This window comes from Bombina bombina, chromosome 6, assembly GCF_027579735.1.
Source record: "Bombina bombina isolate aBomBom1 chromosome 6, aBomBom1.pri, whole genome shotgun sequence".
Taxonomy (NCBI): domain Eukaryota; kingdom Metazoa; phylum Chordata; class Amphibia; order Anura; family Bombinatoridae; genus Bombina; species Bombina bombina.
This window is the reverse complement of record NC_069504.1, coordinates 931765973-931785379: the sequence shown is the minus strand read 5'-3', so window position 1 is coordinate 931785379 and position 19407 is coordinate 931765973. Positions and strand designations below refer to the sequence as shown.

The 19407-nt window shown below is 36.0% G+C and overlaps 1 protein-coding gene across 1 annotated transcript in view; it reads left to right on the top strand.

The window, feature by feature from the left end:
* TENM2 (teneurin transmembrane protein 2) overlaps positions 1-19407 on the top strand; it is a 1369502-nt gene that overhangs the window by 971342 nt on the left and 378753 nt on the right. Inside the window, exon 9 of the mRNA XM_053719586.1 lies at positions 696-797. Coding sequence (XP_053575561.1) covers positions 696-797 — 102 coding nt within the window. The remainder of the gene's footprint in view (positions 1-695; positions 798-19407) is intronic.

Below are 19407 nucleotides of genomic sequence, written 5' to 3'. Positions count from 1 at the left end.
GCCAAAATAAGCTTTCATGATTCAGATAGGGCATGTAATTTTAAACAATTTTCCAATTTACTTTTATAACCAATTTTGCTTTGTTCTCTTGGTATTCTTAGTTGAAAGCTTAACCCATATGCTAATTTCTTAGACCTTGAAGGCCACCTCTTTTCAGAATGCATTTTAACAGTTTTTCACCACTAGAGGGTGTTAGTTCATGTGTTTCATATAGATAACACTGTGCTCGTGCACGAGAAGTTATCTGGGAGCAGGAACTGATTGGCTAAACTGCAAGTCTGGCAAAATAATTGAAATAAAGGGACAGTTTGCAGAGGCTTAGACACAAGATAATCACAGATTAAAAGTATATTAATATAACTGTGTTGGTTATGCAAAACTGGGGAATGGGTAATAAAGGGATTATCTATCTTTTAAAACAATAAAAATTCTGGTGTAGACTGTCCCTTTACAACTTCAATAAACTTTTAATGATTTTTATTCAACAAGTTTAAGGCAACAAAGTCGCTGCAGTATGATAAATAAACATTCAGAAACGTTCCCCAGAAATACCAGCAGTACAGTATTTTTTAAAGTTGTATATAAATTTTCACATTATATATGATTTTTTTTTGCATTAGCCATATCCCAATAGGTATGAATATATAAAATAATGTTTATTTGAAACTAATATTTGTGGATACATTTTTTTTCAGATTCCGTTCAGGATTGTCCGCGAAATTGCCATGGTAATGGGGAATGTGTATCAGGAGTCTGTCATTGTTTCCCAGGATTCCATGGAGCAGACTGTGCAAAAGGTACATTTATGTGGTATATTCATGCATTTCCATAGCTGCTAATATATGGAAAAAATATTCATATAACATTTTTCCCAAGGCAACACAGGTTTCACAGAACAATTCAGAGAGTTTGATGGATGCATAAAGTTAAAAAACATGGAAAATAACTTTCTTCACAAAAGATAAAGACCTATTAAAGTAGTTTACGTAACTGTAGAATAATAGAGACAAATATAAATCTGAAGACAAAGTGAGTTTCCCAGAAAACTCTAAATAACTATCTGCTAGATTATGAGTTTTGCGTTATGAGGGGTGCGGTGCTAACTTGCAAGTTAATACCACCGCTCACTTACCTACAGCGCTGGTATTACAGGTTTAAAAAAACCCGGCGTTAGCAGGCAAGAAGTGAGTGTAGAGCAAATTTGAGCTCCATACCGCACTCCAATACCAACATTTCTGAAAGCTGCGGTGAGCTGGTTTTACGAGCTCGTGCCCGATCTACCCATAGACATCAATGGGGAGAGCTGGCTGAAAAAAAGCCTAACACCTGCAAAAAAGCAGCGTAAAGCTCAGTAACGCAGCCCCATTGATTCCTATGGGGAAACTAAATTTATGTTTACACCTAACACCCTAACATAAACCCAGAGTCTAAACACCCCTAATCTTACACTTATTAACACCTAATCTGCCACCCCTGACATCACCGACACCTACATTATACTTATTAACCCCTAATCTGCCACTCCAGACATCACCGCCACTATAATAAACATATTAACCTATAAACCGTTGCACTCCCGCATCACAAACACTAGTTAAATATTATTAACCCCTAATCTGCCCCCCCCTAACATCACCGCCACCTACCTACATTTATTAACCCATTATCTTCCGCCCCCAACGTTGCCGCCACTATACTAAATTTATTAACCCCTAAACCTAAGTCTAAACCTAACACCCCCTAACTTAAATATAGGGGGGGGATTAGGGGTTAATAACTGTAATTTAGGTTGCGGCGATGTTAGGAACAGCAGATTAGGGGTTAATAATATTTAACTAGTGTGTGCGAGGCAGGAGTGTGGCGGTTTAGGGGCTAATATGTTTATTCTAGTGGCGGCGATGTCCGGAGTAGCAGATTACTGGTTAATAAATTTATCTTAGTGTTTGAAATGCGGGAGTGCCTCGGTTTAGGGTTAATAGGTAGTTTATGGATGTTAGTGTACTTTTTAGCACTTTAGTAATGAGTTTTATGCTACAGCTTTGTAGTGCAAAACTCATAACTACTGACTTTCAGTTTACGGTATTGATCTTGAAGTTTTACGGTGTACCGCTCACTTTTTGGCCTCCCAGGCAGACTCGTAATATCGGTGCAAAGGAAGTCCCATTGAAAAAGGACTTTTTGAAAGCTGCAGTAATTACGTTGCGTCAAGGTCAAAAAAGTGTGCAGTGCCCCTAAACCTGCAAGACTCGTCGTAATACCAGCGGTAGTGAAAAGCAGCGTTATGAGCCTTAACGCTGCTTTTTCACTCATACCACAAAACTCGTAATCTAGCCGTATGATATTAAAATAGATTAAAGGAACATTATACACTAATTTTTTTCTATGCATAAATGATTTGTAGATGATCTATTTATATATCCCATAAAGTTTTTTTTTTTCTTTTAAATGGATAGTTTTGCTTATTTTTAAAGGGACAGTCTAGGCCAAAATAAACTTCCATGATTCAGATAGAGCATGTCATTTTAAACAATTTTCCAATTTACTTTTATCACCAATTTTGCTTTGTTCTCTTGGTATTCTTAGTTGAAAGCTTAACCTAGGAGGTTCATATGCTAATTTCTTAGACCTTGAAGGCCACCTCTTTTCAGAATGCATTTTAACAGTTTTTCACCACTAGAGGGTGTTAGTTCACGTATTTCATATAGATAACACTGTGCTTGTGCACGTGAAGTTATCTGGGAGCAGGCACTGATTGGCTAGACTGCAAGTCTGTCAAAAGAACTGAAATAAAGGGGCAGTTTGCAGAGGCTTAGATACAAGATAATCACAGAGGTTAAAAGTATATTAATATAACTGTGTTGGTTATGCAAAACTGGGGAATGGTTAATAAAGGGATTATCTATCTTTTAAAACAATAAAAATTCTGGTGTAGACTGTCCCTTTAAATAACATTGCTCTGATTTTCAGACTCCTAACCAAACCCCAAAGTTTTAGGAGAATACCGACGTATACCTACTCCGGCTTGGTCCTGTTTGTGCAAAGAGTCTTTTCATATGCAGTGGAAGGGGGGGGGGGTATCTGATATTTCCCACTTGCAGTGGGTGTTCCAGTAACCTTTTAAACAGAGCTAAATTGGAAGCTTCTAAGTAAGGTTTTAAACAGATTTATACTGGATTTTTAGATCACTATCTGTGCATATTATTCTTTATAGTAGTGTCTATTACATGCAGTTATATGAAAATTGGTGTATACTGTCCCTTTAATTAGAATCTGAATGTTCAGCAAATGATGAGGCATTAGTGAATGGGAACAGCGGTTTGAGAAGCATTTAGTATGCCTGAGGTATCAGAGGTATGATTTGTATGTGAGGTCTGAGAGCCTCATAAGGAGTAGGAGGTGTGAAGACTAAATAATTTATAGTATCTTAAGCGTAAATTATTAGGGATGTGCGAATGTGGTGATAGTGCAATTCGCTTTGTAGAATGAATAGTCCTGTGGACATTTGTTTTAAACAATCGAATGCTGATAAGAATTAAATCTATTAAAATTCGGTAATCAAATGTTATTACCAGTTTTCTGTTACTTTCGTTTTTGAATGCTCATAATTAGATTGAATGTCCACATTTAAAAATTTAAATGTAACACTGAATTTAACAAATACTATTTCGAAATTCAATAGTTCATGTGATAGGGAATTTAGTAAATTAAAGGGACACTGAACCCAAATTTTTTTTTTTCGTGATTCAGATAGAGAATGCAATTTTAAGCAACTTTCTAATTTACTCCTATTAGCAAATTTTCTTCATTCTCTTGGTATATTTATTTAAAAAGCTAGAATGTAAGTTTAGATGCCGGCCCATTTTTGGTGAACAACCTGGATTGTTCTTGTTGATTGGTGGATAAATTCACCCACCAATAAACAAGTGCTGTCCAGGGTCTGAACCAAAAATGTGCTTGCTCCTTAGCTTAGATGCCTTCTTTCTCAAATAAAGATAGCAAGAGAACTAAGAAAAATTGATATTAGGAGTAAATTAGAAAGTTGCTTAAAATTGAATGCTCTATCTGAATCACAAAAGAAAACATTTGGGTTCAGTGTCCCTTTAATACATAATAGATACAAATATATTGATTTTCTTTTTCTATTTTGAATATAGCATAATTTGAATATTACATTTAAAGAAATACTGTTACAAATATATATTGATTTGATTTTTTTTTCTATTTCAATTTTGCATAGTTTGAATATTACATTTAAAGAGAGCATTGGAAATACTATTACAAAGATATCTATTCAAATGTATCTAATTTGAATATTGCATAATTCGATTACAATTATGCAATATTCGAATTACAACATTTTTAATATATTACATTTAAAGAAAGCCGATCGAATCTGCTGGGGGAGGCATTACACCAGCAGTTCACAAGAACTGTTGCTGCAATAAAAAATGCTGACAGCGTATGCTGTCGGCATTTTATCGATGCGCAGCGGACATGATACACTACATTGTATCATTCCGTCCGCACAATAATAAATAGACCCCTCAGTGTGTAATGAGTAGGATTTGTCTTACATGTTTATTTGGAGTGAACATAATTTAAGTAAGGTGAGTAAACATTGAATAAGGACTGGTCTCATTCAAAGGTATTAAATAATCAGTAAACACTATAATCAAAAGACATGTTTTTGTCTTGCTAAAGAATAAACCTGGCCAAGTCTAAGCATTGATAAAACAAATGAGTATCTTGTTTGCTGCAGTTGGTTTTATTAATCAAACGCCACCAACCACTTGCTTTATTGAGAGGAGCCAAATTGGGTTTGAGTCTTGGGACAACTAGGCTAGCTAAAGTCATTGTGTTAATTATACAATGCCTTGTTTTGCAATTGTTATCTGCTAAATCCTAAAGGGGGAATATTTGTAGCAGGGTTAGCCTTGATAAGTCTGCACTGGGGATTTTCAGATCTGTGAATAAGAAAATACACAGGTTTTAAAGCTAAATCACATGGAAAGGTACCGGTATATAACACAAGTATAGTTGATTTACTGTGCATAACTAAACATTTTATATATAAATCTCAAAGGTGTTTACTGTCTCTTTAATGCTGAGTGAAACAGGAGCTTCAATTTATGATTAAAGGGACATGAAACTTTTCTTTTATGATTCAGATAGAGCATTCCATTTTAAACAACTTTCCAATTTACTTTTATTATTAGATTTGATTCATTCTCAGTATCCTTTGTTGAAGGAGCAGCAATGCACTACTGGGAGCTAGTTGAACACGTCTGTCAAACCAATGACAACAGGCATATATGTGCAGCCACCAATCAGCAGCTAGCTCACAGTAATGCATTGCTGATCTTACCTAGGTATGCTTTTCAACAAATTGGAAAGGTTTTTTTTTTTTTTTTTTTGTAATCGTATGTATCTGAACCAATATATAAATATTCTGGGTTTTGTGACTCTTTAAGCTGTGAGCGAGGACAGAACTTCATCTGATGAGAGAGGCTTGAATAAGCAGTGAGCTGTGTCTTAATGTTAAATATTGAATGAGGAGTAATCTATGAGGTTTAAATGCTAAGTGACAGATAAACCCCTCATCACAGCCATGAGTTGAGAGTTAAGCTCCGTTATAATCAATGGAGCTGTATCTATCTCAGACCCATTCACTGAATGCACAGAACAAGTTCCACTCTGAAGGGTATTGCCATCACAAAATATGCCTTCAAAACCATACAAAACAATCAAATAAAAATGCAAAAATAAAAACCTCGTATATAAAACAGTTTACTCTGACATTCAAAAGAGAAAACCTCAGCAAAAAAAGATAAAGAGACATTCCAGTCAAAATTTAAATGCACTTAGATAATTTAGATCTTTGAATTGAAACATATTTGTACTATACATGTTTTTGCAAAAATTCCTCTAGTAAAAGTTATGCACATGCATGTGAAGCATAGCTCGGTATTCTCAGAGCACCAGCAATTTAAATACTGCAGCTGCGCAGAGTGCTTGTATCATGGCAGCAATTAAATTAAGTAATTACCAGATGGTAAAAGCACTTTAGGCTCTCTGAACAAGTGCTGTGCTTAAAATGCTGGTGCATAGTGTTTCATACTAAAATACACTTTTGAAACAGCTATAGCTATCTATATAAGAAGCATTTTTGCTTTTATATATATATATAATAAAATTGAGATGCACCCATGTGGATTTCAATTTTGACTGGGATATCTCTTTAAAGAGAAATTAAAGAAAAATAAATATGTATATATACCATTACAATAGTAGGACGTGACCATGAGGTGAGATACTATAGTCTTTATGATTGAAAAATGTAAGGCTGAAGTGTAGGTGAATACTCTCCACCATTCCTCTAGAACTCCCAGGAACATCCAAGGCAAACTCCTTTCATTCCATCAAATAAACCTATTTTACCATAGCAATAGACATGTGAACAACTTACAATCACAAACATAAGCTGTTTAGGATGGGTGTTTCAGAAATGTTATAGTAGTAATTATTGTTGTTTTTCTGCATTGTTGGCGGTGTGTGATATCATGCATTGGGCCTCTTCTGCAACTAGATGTTAATGAAAGGAACATTTACTGACAAAACTCTGGAGATGGATAGGTTAAACATTGCTCAATTAATTCCAAACCTGATCTCACCTTTATCAAGAGACCCCTTGGCATTCTTACCTCTATGAATCAAGGCCGTTATGTGCACTTCCTGAGAAAACAAACTGATATGAGATTAGTTAGGGCCCTGTTTAAGGAAATGTTCAAATCTATAAATAGGTTCAAGCATCAATAAAGTGAAAGAGGGAGACCCAGCTTTGTTATTTGTCTATATTCTGATTCTGGTGATGTGCAATAAAAAAATGCATAACTTAGCTCTCTTGCAATCTAGTAGACCAGGATACGTCTCAATAGAATAGAAGGATCTCCTTTTTCAGTTGCATGCCTACATCATCCTCATCCATAAAAAAAATAAAAAATTAAAGGGACAGGAAAGAAATAGTAACATCATTAAATAATACAATATGTTAAAGCGTATCTGCTTGTATAAATAATAAATTCTGATATAAATCATAGATTCATAAGCAAAATAATAAATTAAGCACTACAATTTCATCCAAAGAAACCAAGCAGTATGGTGGTAGCCCAGAGGCCACCTTGGGCACTTAAGCTATAGGCTCACACCCTTGCACTAGACATTGAGCTATTTTCACATAACCTTGTGAGGTTGCCTTGGGCCTCATTGTAAAGTTAAGATGTTTGATATTCATTGAGCATGGTTTTACCTATATTCCCCACTGTTCTATAAGTTAGGGTTCTTTCCATTAATATATATAGGTGTGTAGGTGTGTGAGGTGATCAATACATAATATCTCACGCATCAATTGCAAAACATTAGCAAAGTGGGGGACGTTTCCGGGCGGCGGCCATGATGGTCGCATATTTTAGAGGCTGTCTTCTTACATCCTCAACCAACTATACTGGTATGTGAACTATAGCACTCAATTGGCAACTCTTTAAGGATGACGTTTGCAATCTTCTAGAAGTGCATTACTAGAGACTAGCTCAACTAATCGCTAACAGTTTTAATGCACGATCACTGTTTAGTAAAGTGGAGGGAGACTGATGGCTATCAGGGCCGTCTTTAATATTGATTGGACCCTGGGCAAAAATTTTCTTGCCCCCCCCCCCCCACCCCATGCAATTTCGCTCTCCACCCCAACATCCCAAAAAACAACTAAATCAATTTTTTTTTTATTATTAGCCCAATATGTGAAACTGGACCTAAGCAGTACTAATAAGTAAATAATATATATAAATTCCTCCACTGTGGATTCATTTAATATTCTTTTGAATGTGATTCTGGTGTGAGGTTAGCTGGTTAAAGAGATTTAGGGCCGCCAACAGGAGCAAAGCAAGGTAAAGACTAAGGAGGAAGCATGGAGGTGCAGACAAATATAAGTTTACTGACTGGAACAGCAGAACTACTATGGGAAGCTGTAAAATCTGAGACAGAGAAAAAATAAAAACTATAAAAATAAACCTTACATTAATGTGTGAAGTATCCGCATGACGCTATACATCAGCCACACCAGCACATGTCGCTTCTTTGCTAGGAACAAGTTCCCTCTCACCCTGAACTAGACAATGCTGCATGGGGAGGGGCGTGTGTGCACTCACTTATTCTTCCCACTGACACCTTTCTACAAAGCACTATTCCCCTAACAAACTTCAGTTAGTTGATCTTAGGGCCACAGCAGAAAGAGCAGGGCTAAGGGGACCAGTAGACTGGATGCTGTCTGTCCAAGGCTGCATGGATACAGTGTGAGATGAGTCACACAGCCTCAAGACTGAAGAGAGCAGTGTGTGCAGCTGCACAGATGCTCAAATCCTCATGTGCCTGCTGCTCCAGCTTTCTGCTGCATGCGCCTACAGTCAGCCCTACCCAGAAACAATCCCCACCACCAGAGCAGTTACCTGGTAACAGTGGTAACCCCAGTAAGACTTTTTCTGATGCAGTGGGAAATGGCTGGATGCCGAGTTAAGGCTTTGCATTCAGTGCTGCACAGTGCACATCTAAAACAGCACATGGCACTAGCTTGGCATGTCACATGACACCGGCACGGTCTGGCACAGTTTTTAAAAAAAATATAAGCAGAGTACTTTGAACTGTGACAGTATTAGGACTGAATGTGTGTGTTCCCCATGTCACCTCAGCAGTCTGGTATGAACCATAAAAAAAAAAAAAAAAAAAAAAAATTTTTTTTTTTAGGACTCTTGGGCCCCTCAACAGAGACTGGGCCCAGGGCAGCTGCCCCTTTTGCCCTGTGTTAAAGACGGTCCTGATGGCTATCTATACCACCCCTAAACATGTAAACAACTACTGAGATCAAACTCAAACCTACAGTCATGACAGGTGAAAACCCTATGGCAGATCCAGTTGGATCCAAAAGAAAGCACCCCCTGATGATCCGAACATCCAACTCTACAGAGGAGGACAACAACAAAATTAGAACTAAGGCTGACCTGGGTTATATCCCGAATAGAATGTGGCTACCTCCCGAGGAGCGATCTATACTGTCAGGAATGCATTGGTCTGGAGACAGTGCAACACGCTATGAGATGGAATAAAATGGCGTAAAGCAAAGGCAATGGTTCCCAAATCTTTCTTGTGAGGACACCAGCAGGCCCTTAGAACAAATACCCAAACAGGTGAAATGATAGACAGACAAGTTGCTCCTTCTAACAGCGTCACTCAAAAATCATGGGTACTGGTTAATCCTTCCAAAACGGGCTACTGAGATAAAGTGAGACTGAGACAATTTGTTCCAAACCTCTTACATACCGATGGCTCCTACACGGCTCCCAGTGATCTCAGTGAGCAAACATCACGAGACCCTCCCTAAAGCACAGCAGACTGGTGTACCACAGTACTTGCCAGATCAGAAGTGGGGTAAATATTTTTAATGCATGGGGAAGTTCACATGCTATGGAGATATGTCTGTTCATCCTGGGTAAACATCACCTACAAGAAAAAAAATCGTTACCTATTTTTTTATATACCTAAACAACCATTGTGTATAAAATATCCCCGGGTAGTCTGCCCTTTCCGTGGAAGATCAGATATAACATGAGCCTGGGCTGTGCTTATACTACTTAGATGGTTACACGGCATGTACTAGCCCTCATTGTGACTCTTTATGTGAACAATACCTGAGTGTAATTCTATGTCCTTAGAGACTGACTCTGTGCTTTATATATTTTTTTTATATATTCATCATAGCGCATAGATGCACAACTATATACACCTGTGTTACTACTATATGCACCCCACTCTATTAGTCTAAACTAATACTATACACTACTTTACAGGAACCAATAATTCAAGAATCTGTATCTACAAAAAAGTAAATATTTATATGTCTACTTCTTTCAAAACTAGGTTTATAGTTGTATTTCTGTCGTAATTAGCACTTATAATATTCAAGCTCATTGTATTTTTTTTCACCTATAGTTTTCTAGCCTTTTGCAGTATAGTGTCAGTTAATTGTATATTGAACTCCTGCCCAATTAACTGGGCTTATTATAATATATTGTGTACTGTATTTTATCACTGAATCTCCCCTCTTCATCCTCTGTTGTTGTGTTGCCAGTGGCCGAGGTGATACAGATTCTACAAATTTATAGAGGGATCTACTATATATACTAGCCAGCCCTATGTTTTATTAATTTGCCTGTTAACTACATTTACTATTAATATATTATGTATATATACTCTACAGGGGTTAACTCCACCACTCTTCCCTTTAGTAAACCCAGTGGTTATAATAATAGGAATATATGTATGAGGTTGAGCCATTAGTTGTATGCCAACTATTGAGACACAATAAGTGTTGTCAAATGATTTAATTCTCAAATCCTCTCACTGATTTATAAGCCTCAGCAGTCGCTCATTGACATGTTTACATCTGAGAGTAATTTTAATTTCCATTCTGCACCTGAATATTCCCTGATACCTTAGTTAGTTTTCAAAGGCTGCTCCATGTTCTACTTAAACCCACCCCCATATTAGATTCAAGGGAAAATATCCACCTACCAAGTTACCAGTGTCCAGCCTAAATCTATTCACTATGTATGTACTTACAAGTATCTCTTATAAACAAGTTGTTAGCAAGGTTAACTAGTTCAGTTGACACTTGAGCGTTCTGTTATCTTTACATATTCAAGGTCCAAGAGTGGCCGTATGTATCGCTAGAGTTCCTCCTCTGAGTTATCGAAGTCTATATGGGTCCATAAGTGGCCCTCCAAAGTTTAGGAGGCACATAAACTGTATATCTAAAAATAGAAATAAAAAAACGAGTTTCCATTTTTACTGTTCAATAGCACTTCGGTTGATAGTGTTGCTTCCACACAATAACTTATATATTGTAATATATTACCTTGTACTTGCATGTAACAGCAAACACAATTAAGTGATGCATGTACTATGTATGTATATACTATTGAACATTTGTTTATTGTTGTATCTTGAACAATCTCAATAGAAAAGAAAAAAACATTAGGAAAGCGGAAAAACAATAATTACATCCATAACTTTTCAGAAACACACTTGCAAAGAGGTTTATATTAATGTTTATAATTGTGAAATGTTCTCATGTAACTTTTGTAATGTTTGTGTTGTCTTGCCAAAAAGATGTCTCTGCAATCTTGCAGACGTGATCAGGCTAGCTACGGACATTCTAGGGCATTTATGGTAGTGTCTTGATATTTTAAAGCAAATTACATTGTCTAATTTTTCTTTTTATCTCATTATTTATTTTAACCTTTTCATTTTTCACATATGTTAGCTGTTTCAGGAGAGTAGAGACATTTTTTTTTCTGTGTAAAGAGGTGAACAGAGATATATGCTATCCCCCTGATTATAATAGAAAGTAACTTGAAAACCTTTTTTTTTGCAAGATATTCATTTCACTAATCTGTTTATAAATTCTAGGCAATTATGTTCTTCAAGGGGAGTTGAGAAAAACATTTTGGGCCAGATTGGATTGTTATGTAACGCTTCCGCTCGAGCGTGCTAACCCATAAAAGCCAAACTTACAATATTGTGCGTGTGATAACCTATTCCCCCATAAAAATCAATGCAAAAAAAAGTGGAAAAAACCTAACACTCTACTTATGCGCGGATCTGATTGCATATTCTCAAGTGTGCTAGCCTGACATTCCAATGTTCTTCACATAGCTGAGTATGTTATATATATCTGATGGTCTTTTGCACATGTTTATATATATATATATATATATTTATATATATTTATATGTATGCCTATATATATTGTATATATATATATATATATATATATATATAAAATATATATATATATATATATATATATATATATACACATGATTATATACAGTTATAGATATATACAGATATAAATAGGAATCTCTATTTATAAATACTTAGCACATATTCTGCTATGGGCAGAATATGAGCAGAACATTGAAATGTGAAATATTTACAGTAAATACACAGTATAGTACTTTATTAAAAATAAATATTGCATAAATATGCCGGCCCACATGGATGATCTCTTTTTTTTTAATGACAATTCCAGTGAACATCCAATCAACATGCGTGTCAGTGTCAGGGTGCCAGGAATCAGACTGAGACGAGAAGTGCAAAAATAATCACACCTTTATTAATAGCAAAAAATTATAAAATGTCCACAAGTCAAATAACAAGCCAGGAGTCAAAACCAGAGCTGGTAGTCAGACGAGCCAAGTCAGGAGCCAAAGCAAATAGTCAGACGAGCCGGAATCAGGAACAAGGAGAACAGCAGAGTCAGGAACAAGCCAGGGATCAGGAACCAGGAAGGACGTCAGGCAGCCAGGTAATACACAGGAACTCTCACAAACAGGTCTCAGACAACGCAAAGGCAACGCATACTGAACAGAGGCCCTTTAAATAATAAATGATGACATCACAATTATGAGACTGCATCCTGTCTCACATGGATGATGCACTACAGTCTGGCCATAAAAGGAAGTGCAGGAAGTGAGCAGCATCCCCCACAATGCACCAAGTCAGGAAGAGAGGTGAGTAAAATGGCTGCCAGCAGCACATGGCAAACACAACAGGGAAAAACCCTGACAGTCAGTTGACAATCTTGAAGTCCTGCCCCTTTAAAGCCCATAGAAAGCTTATGTAGAGAGTGGATATGACTGCTCTATACATCACAGCCCAGCCAAAAGAGGAAATGAAGGGGGGCGGAGGAACAGACAATATCAATTAGAATTATAAACCTTTAATTATAAAATATATATATACACTTTAAAAAACAATTATGTGGTTTTACTTGCAAACTAATATATGTTTTATTGCAACATTCTCACAGTCTGAAATTTACCATCACTTTAATATTCTTGCTTTTTCAAATAAAGATATCAAGAGAACAAAAAAAATTTGCTAATAGGAGTAAAGTAGAAAGATGCTTAAAATTGTATGTTCTATCTGAATCATGAAAGAAAAATTTTGGGTTTACCATCCCTTTAACTGTAAAGGACTCCAATGCATATATATATATATATATATATATATATATATATATATATATATATATATATATATATATATATATATATACAGTATATATATATATATATATATATATATATGTTTATGTGTTTACATGTGTATATATGTCTGCAAATACATACATACACATATATAATGCATATATATATATATATATATATATATATATATATATATATACAGTGGGGCAAAAAAGTATTTAGTCAGCCACCAATTGTGCAAGTTCTCCCACTTAAGAAGATGAGAGAGGCCTGTAATTTTCATCATAGGTATACCTCAACTATGAGAGACAAAATGTGGAACAAATCCAGACAATCACATTGTCTGATTTGGAAAGAATTTATTTGCAAATTATGGTGGAAAATTAGTATTTGGTCACCTACAAAGAAGCAAGATTTCTGGCTCTCACAGACCTGTATCTTCTTCTTTAAGAGGCTCCTCTGTCCTCCACTCATTACCTGTATTAATGGCACCTGTTTGAACTTGTTATCAGTATAAAAGACACCTGTCCACAACCTCAAACAGTCACACTCCAAACTTCACTATGGTGAAGACCAAAGAGCTGTCGAAGGACACCAGAAACAAAATTATAGACCTGAACCAGGCTGGGAAGACTGAATCTGCAATAGGCAAGCAGCTTGGTGTGAAGAAATCAACTGTGGGAGCAATAATTAGAAAATGGAAGACATACAAGACCACTGATAATCTCCCTCGATCTGGGGCTCCACGCAAGATCTCACCCCATGGGGTCAAAATGATCACAAGAACGGTGAGCAAACATCCCAGAACCACACGGGGAACCTAGTGAATGACCTGCAGAGAGCTGGGACCAACATAGCAAAAGCAACCATCGGTAACACACTACGCCGCCAGGGACTCAGATCCTGCAGTTCCAGACGTGTCCCCCTGCTTAAGCCAGTACATGTCCAGGCCCATCTGAAGTATGCTGGAGAGCATTTGGATGATCCAGAAGCAGATTGGGAGAATGTCATATGGTCAGATGAAACCAAAGTAGAACTGTTTGGTAGAAACACAACATGTTGTGTTTGGAGGAGGAGGAGAGAGAACACCATACCTACTGTGAAGAATGGGGGTGGCAACATCATGCTTTGGGGCTGTTTCTCTGCAAAGGGAACAGGACGACTGATCCATGTACATGAAAGAATGAATGGGGCCATGTATCGTGAGATTTTGAGTGCAAACCTCCTTCCATCAGCAAGGGCATTGAAGATGAAACGTGGCTGGGTCTTTCAGCATGACAATGATCCCAAACACACCACCCGGGCAATGAAGGAGTGGCTTCGTAACAAGCATTTCAAGGTCCTGGAGTGGCCTAGCCAGTCTCCAGATCTCAACCCCATAGAAAACCTTTGGAGGGAGTTGAAAGTCTGTGTTGCCCAGCGACAGCCCCAAAACATCACTGCTCTAGAGGAGATCTGCATGCAGGAATGGGCCAACATACCAGCAACAGTGTATGACAACCTTGTGAAGACTTACAGAAAACATTTGACCTCTGTCATTGCCAACAAAGGATATACAACAAAGTATTGAGATGAACTTTTGATATTGCCCAAATACTTATTTTTCACCATAATTTGCAAATAAATTCTTTCCAAATCAGACAATGTGATTGTCTGGATTTGTTTCCACATTTTGTCTCTCACTAAACATTTCCACATTTTGTCACTGTATATATATATATGTATATATATATATATATATATATATATAAATATATACACATATAAATACATAAATACATATGTGCACACATATATATATACACACACACATATATGTATATATAAATATATATACATACATATATACATATCCATCTTTAGACATGTTTTTTTAAATCTCAATGTTAAAGCCCTCTGCCTGCCTTTTTTTCTAACATTGAGACCTCATACCTTTGAGCTCTTATAACATTTTTGTGCCGTTTGTTAATATTTTTTATTAGATGGTGTTATTATGAGTGTGACTGTACTTTGTAATGTATTTTTGATGTGTTTTGTGACACTTTTTCTGTTTTGCAAAACAGTTAACCAATAGCTCTGAGACCGTACTAACGCAATCCACATTAACTTTAATTGCACTCATGCGATCGCGTTAATTTTCAACTTTTAATACGAGCGAGAAACTGACGAATGCAAACACCCTTGATAAACCCCTTTTCGCTTCCGAGTAACTGCTAGCACTCCACTCATAATCTAGCCCTTTGTGTGTGCAAATGCTGCTCTTTTTGGGTATACCCTAAATTAATATAATTGTAAGTAGACAGGTACAGTATATGGGGTATATTTATGAATGTGCGAGCGGACATGATACGATGTAGCGTATCATGTCCACCGAACATCGATAAATGCCGACAGCATAAATCGGCCCCTATGAGTCAACAATAAAATGGGCTTATATCCTGATTCTTCCTGAAACAATATTCTATATTTTCTCCTGATACTAATTAATAATTCATAGCCAACACATATCGGTTAAGATTAAACATTCCTTTTCCTTTTGTTTTTTCACATTGAATAGGTATTTTCAAGTTTGACCATTTATACCTGTACAGCTGATTTAAGAATGGAGTGTAATTTATATTAAGTGAGCTGGCACTGCAGCACAATCCACTCCTTTACTTTGCTATTAATCACAGTTTGATGCATGATACTGCAGGAAAGTTAAGGGCTTAACTCCTTTCCTGCTGTATAAACCAGTGACACCATTTTTCATTGTTCTTTGGTGCATTGTGCCCATTTTTGGCACCAAGAGATTTCCAGCTGTAAAGTTGAAAACATTCATTAAGTTTTTTTTTTTCTCTCTTTATGTGTTCTCTGCTGCAGTGTATTTTCAAGCCCTTTTTTGATAACTCTACAGGAATCTCAATCCAATTCTTCAGGTTTAATATTTTTCCAGTAATAACAAAAAATATTTTTTTTTTATTAGGCTATAGACTGTACAGAAGGGAAATGCATTTAATACTTTTGAGATATATAATATATATATTACTGGAAAAATAGTAAATGCATAATATTTTACAACCATTTTCAATAAACCCTGGTATCATTTAGCAACATTACTAGGTTCTAATCTGTTAGTATTAAAGGGACATTAAACACTATACATCATTGTTTGAATGGTGTATTTAGAGCAAAGATTAGCCTGAGAATAATTTGTACATGTATTTTTAAAAATTATATTACAATACAATACAATAATGTCCATAAAGCACCGCCATATTGTAGCTTAGGTTATCTTTTCTGCTGAAGCCATTTAGACTTCCATGTTCAACATGAATCGGAAAGCCCACAATATTCAGAATTAAATTACAGGAAAGGAGAACAAAAAAAATAATAAAAGTATATTGCAAAGTTGATAAACTACATGTATTTAAACATTTTTTTTTTATTAATATCTTGAGGTGTTTAATGTCCCCTTAATATGACTGACTCCATATGAGATTTTATTTTATGTAGTTGCAGGAAAACTGTAAATATAATTAAATCTTTTGAGCTGTCAATAAAGAAATCTCGCTTTATTGTGATTGGTCAAATAAAAGGAATGTGTTAATATAAAAAGGACCACTTTTCTTAATACTAGCTTTGTTTAGCAATATGATTATAATCTAGTCATTTGTTAAGCAAAGATGACTATACAAACATACAGCAGCACCACTTAAGTTTTCCTTATTCACTTTTTAATGAGTACAAGGAAAAAGTACACACAACATTTCAGGCTATATACCCTTCGTCATGTCACAATATAATAAGAGCACAGGTGCTGGACTGATTTGTGTTTTAAGTAAAAATGACTACCATTATTTATTAGATACGTTGAGTTGAACGCTATGTGCCAAAGTGCTACAAGCCCTCTGCAGAATCAGACAAACACTATAAAGACTAGAATAATTGTTATTATAAGTATCCAAAAGCAAAAAGTCTTATAAAATTACAGCTCGCGCTAAAAGCAATTTTAACAATGACCCTATTGATTGTATTTGTTTAGTTTAGAAGTGTTTACTCTAGCGTTGCACAGAGCCTGTGGAAAACAGGTGGTGTGAAACAAAACAGGACAGATTAATCAAGCTTCATTAGAGTGCCAACTAATAGCAGTATCCAACTAAAACTCCTGTTCAAGTCAATAGCAGTGTATGTCGGATCGGGAGCTTTAACCCACAATGAAGTCAGATTAATGTGCACCTCAGGAGAACATGGATCACGCTGGCAACACGTACACTACGAAGAAATACACTAAATTTGAATCTGAACAAACTGCAGAGGGAAATGATTACATTTATTGTGTTTCAAGCTGATTTATTCATCAGTATCTCAACGGTTTGTGGTACCGGAGAGCACATTTATTTTTAAATTTCAGGACTCATGAAAAACACACAGTAATATATTTATCAAAGGGGACTAATCATCGCCAGTGGAATAAATATAGCTTCTTATTTTGTTTTGTCTAGGACTGGGCTGTACTCTCTCTCTCTCTCTCTCTCTCTCTCTCTCTCTCTCTCTCTATATATATATATATATATATATATATATATATATATATATATATATATACACACACATACAGTAATATGTTGACTGTTATGGGCTGTTACTGGTGTAAAACAACAACTACATTGCATGCATAGTAGAATTTTTTTTAAATGAAAACAACTAAATATCTTTCTTGATATATTTTGGGTACATATTTGTCTTTAAAATTGGTCTACTTTTCGCTCTCTTTGCGTTTCAACATAATCCTCTTTGTCTCTATTAGGCTTTATTTCAAAAACACTTATTTAAAAAAAAAAAAAAAAAAAGCTCCAAATTTTGTTCACTACAGTGAATAAATTGTAATGCCCTTCAAGTACAGAAGAGTCCCCAGTGTAAAAGCACAAGCAAGAACAAATTATATTTATGTACTGTTCATCGCACCATGCCACATCCTTGAGTGCTTTAAAATGAGAGAACAACACAGTTTAAGCATTTCCATAATGATATACTTTAAAAGATATGCTTTGTGTCTCAGGAAGCATTTGATTGATATATTCCCTTTTGTGGAGACAATGTTTATAGCCGATAAGGATTATAGAGAGCTTCTCTCTGTGGTAGGTTGCTGTGTTGTATGTCTGTCATACTGTCATCTAAAATCTAGAGGGGTATACACAAGCATTTCATCATGTAGTGTTAGCTCATTTAAGAACTTCAATTTTATGGATCTCAGATCCTGCATTAAGTTAATTCACATACTTTGTGACTCTGTAATGCCGCATTTGCAGTTAATGATTGGAGGACTATTTTTTCTGTGAATTATGCAGTTCAGCTCATCCATAGCGTTTTTTGCAATGGCAGCTTATAATACATAGAAATTAGAATAAAGTCATATCACTGAGCTGCAGAGAATTTATTTCAAAAGCTCTAAACTGTGTGTGTGCATACATGCATGTGTTTGTGTGTGTGTGCCTGCATATGTTTGTATGTAAGTATGTGCGTGCAGGCATGTCTTTGTGTACGTGTGTGCATGCATGAATGTGTTAGTGTATGTGTGTGTGTGTGTGTGCGTGGTGTGTGTGTGTGCATTTATTTCTGTGTGTGTATGCATGTGTTTGTGTATGCATGTATTTGTGTGTGCATGCATGTGTTTGTGTGTGTGTGCGCATGTATTTGTGTGTGTATGCGTGCATGCATGTGTTTGTGTGCATGCATGTGCTTGTGTGTCCATGCATGCATGTGCTTGTGTGTGTGTATATGCATGTGTTTGTGTGTGTATGCATGTGTCTGTGTGCATGCATGTGTTTGTGTGTGTATGAGCATGCATGTGTTTGTGTGTAGGCATGCATTTGTATGTGTGTGTGCTAGGGTTGCCACATTTTCTAAATACAAATTTACTAGCTATACTCATTAGCATACATTTGTATAAAAATTGTAAAACATAAATCATGAATTGCTAGAACTAATTTTAGATGATCACTTAGAAGGAGTATGACCATGATGGCATTTTTGTATTTATTTTTACTTATTGACCTCAACCTTGAAAAAAACGACAATGCCAGTAAAATACTGGCTGGGTGGCAACCATCGTGGCTGGACTTTTAGCCGACGGACACTTGGCCGACGGACACTTGGCCGACGGACATTTGGCCGAAACACAAGTGGCTGTCACATAACAGTCCGGCCACGAGATAGATAGATTTGATAGATAGATACATAGATTAGATAGATCAATAGATGCAATAGATACATTTGATAGATACGATAGATAGATAGATAGATTTGATAGATAAATAGATAGATT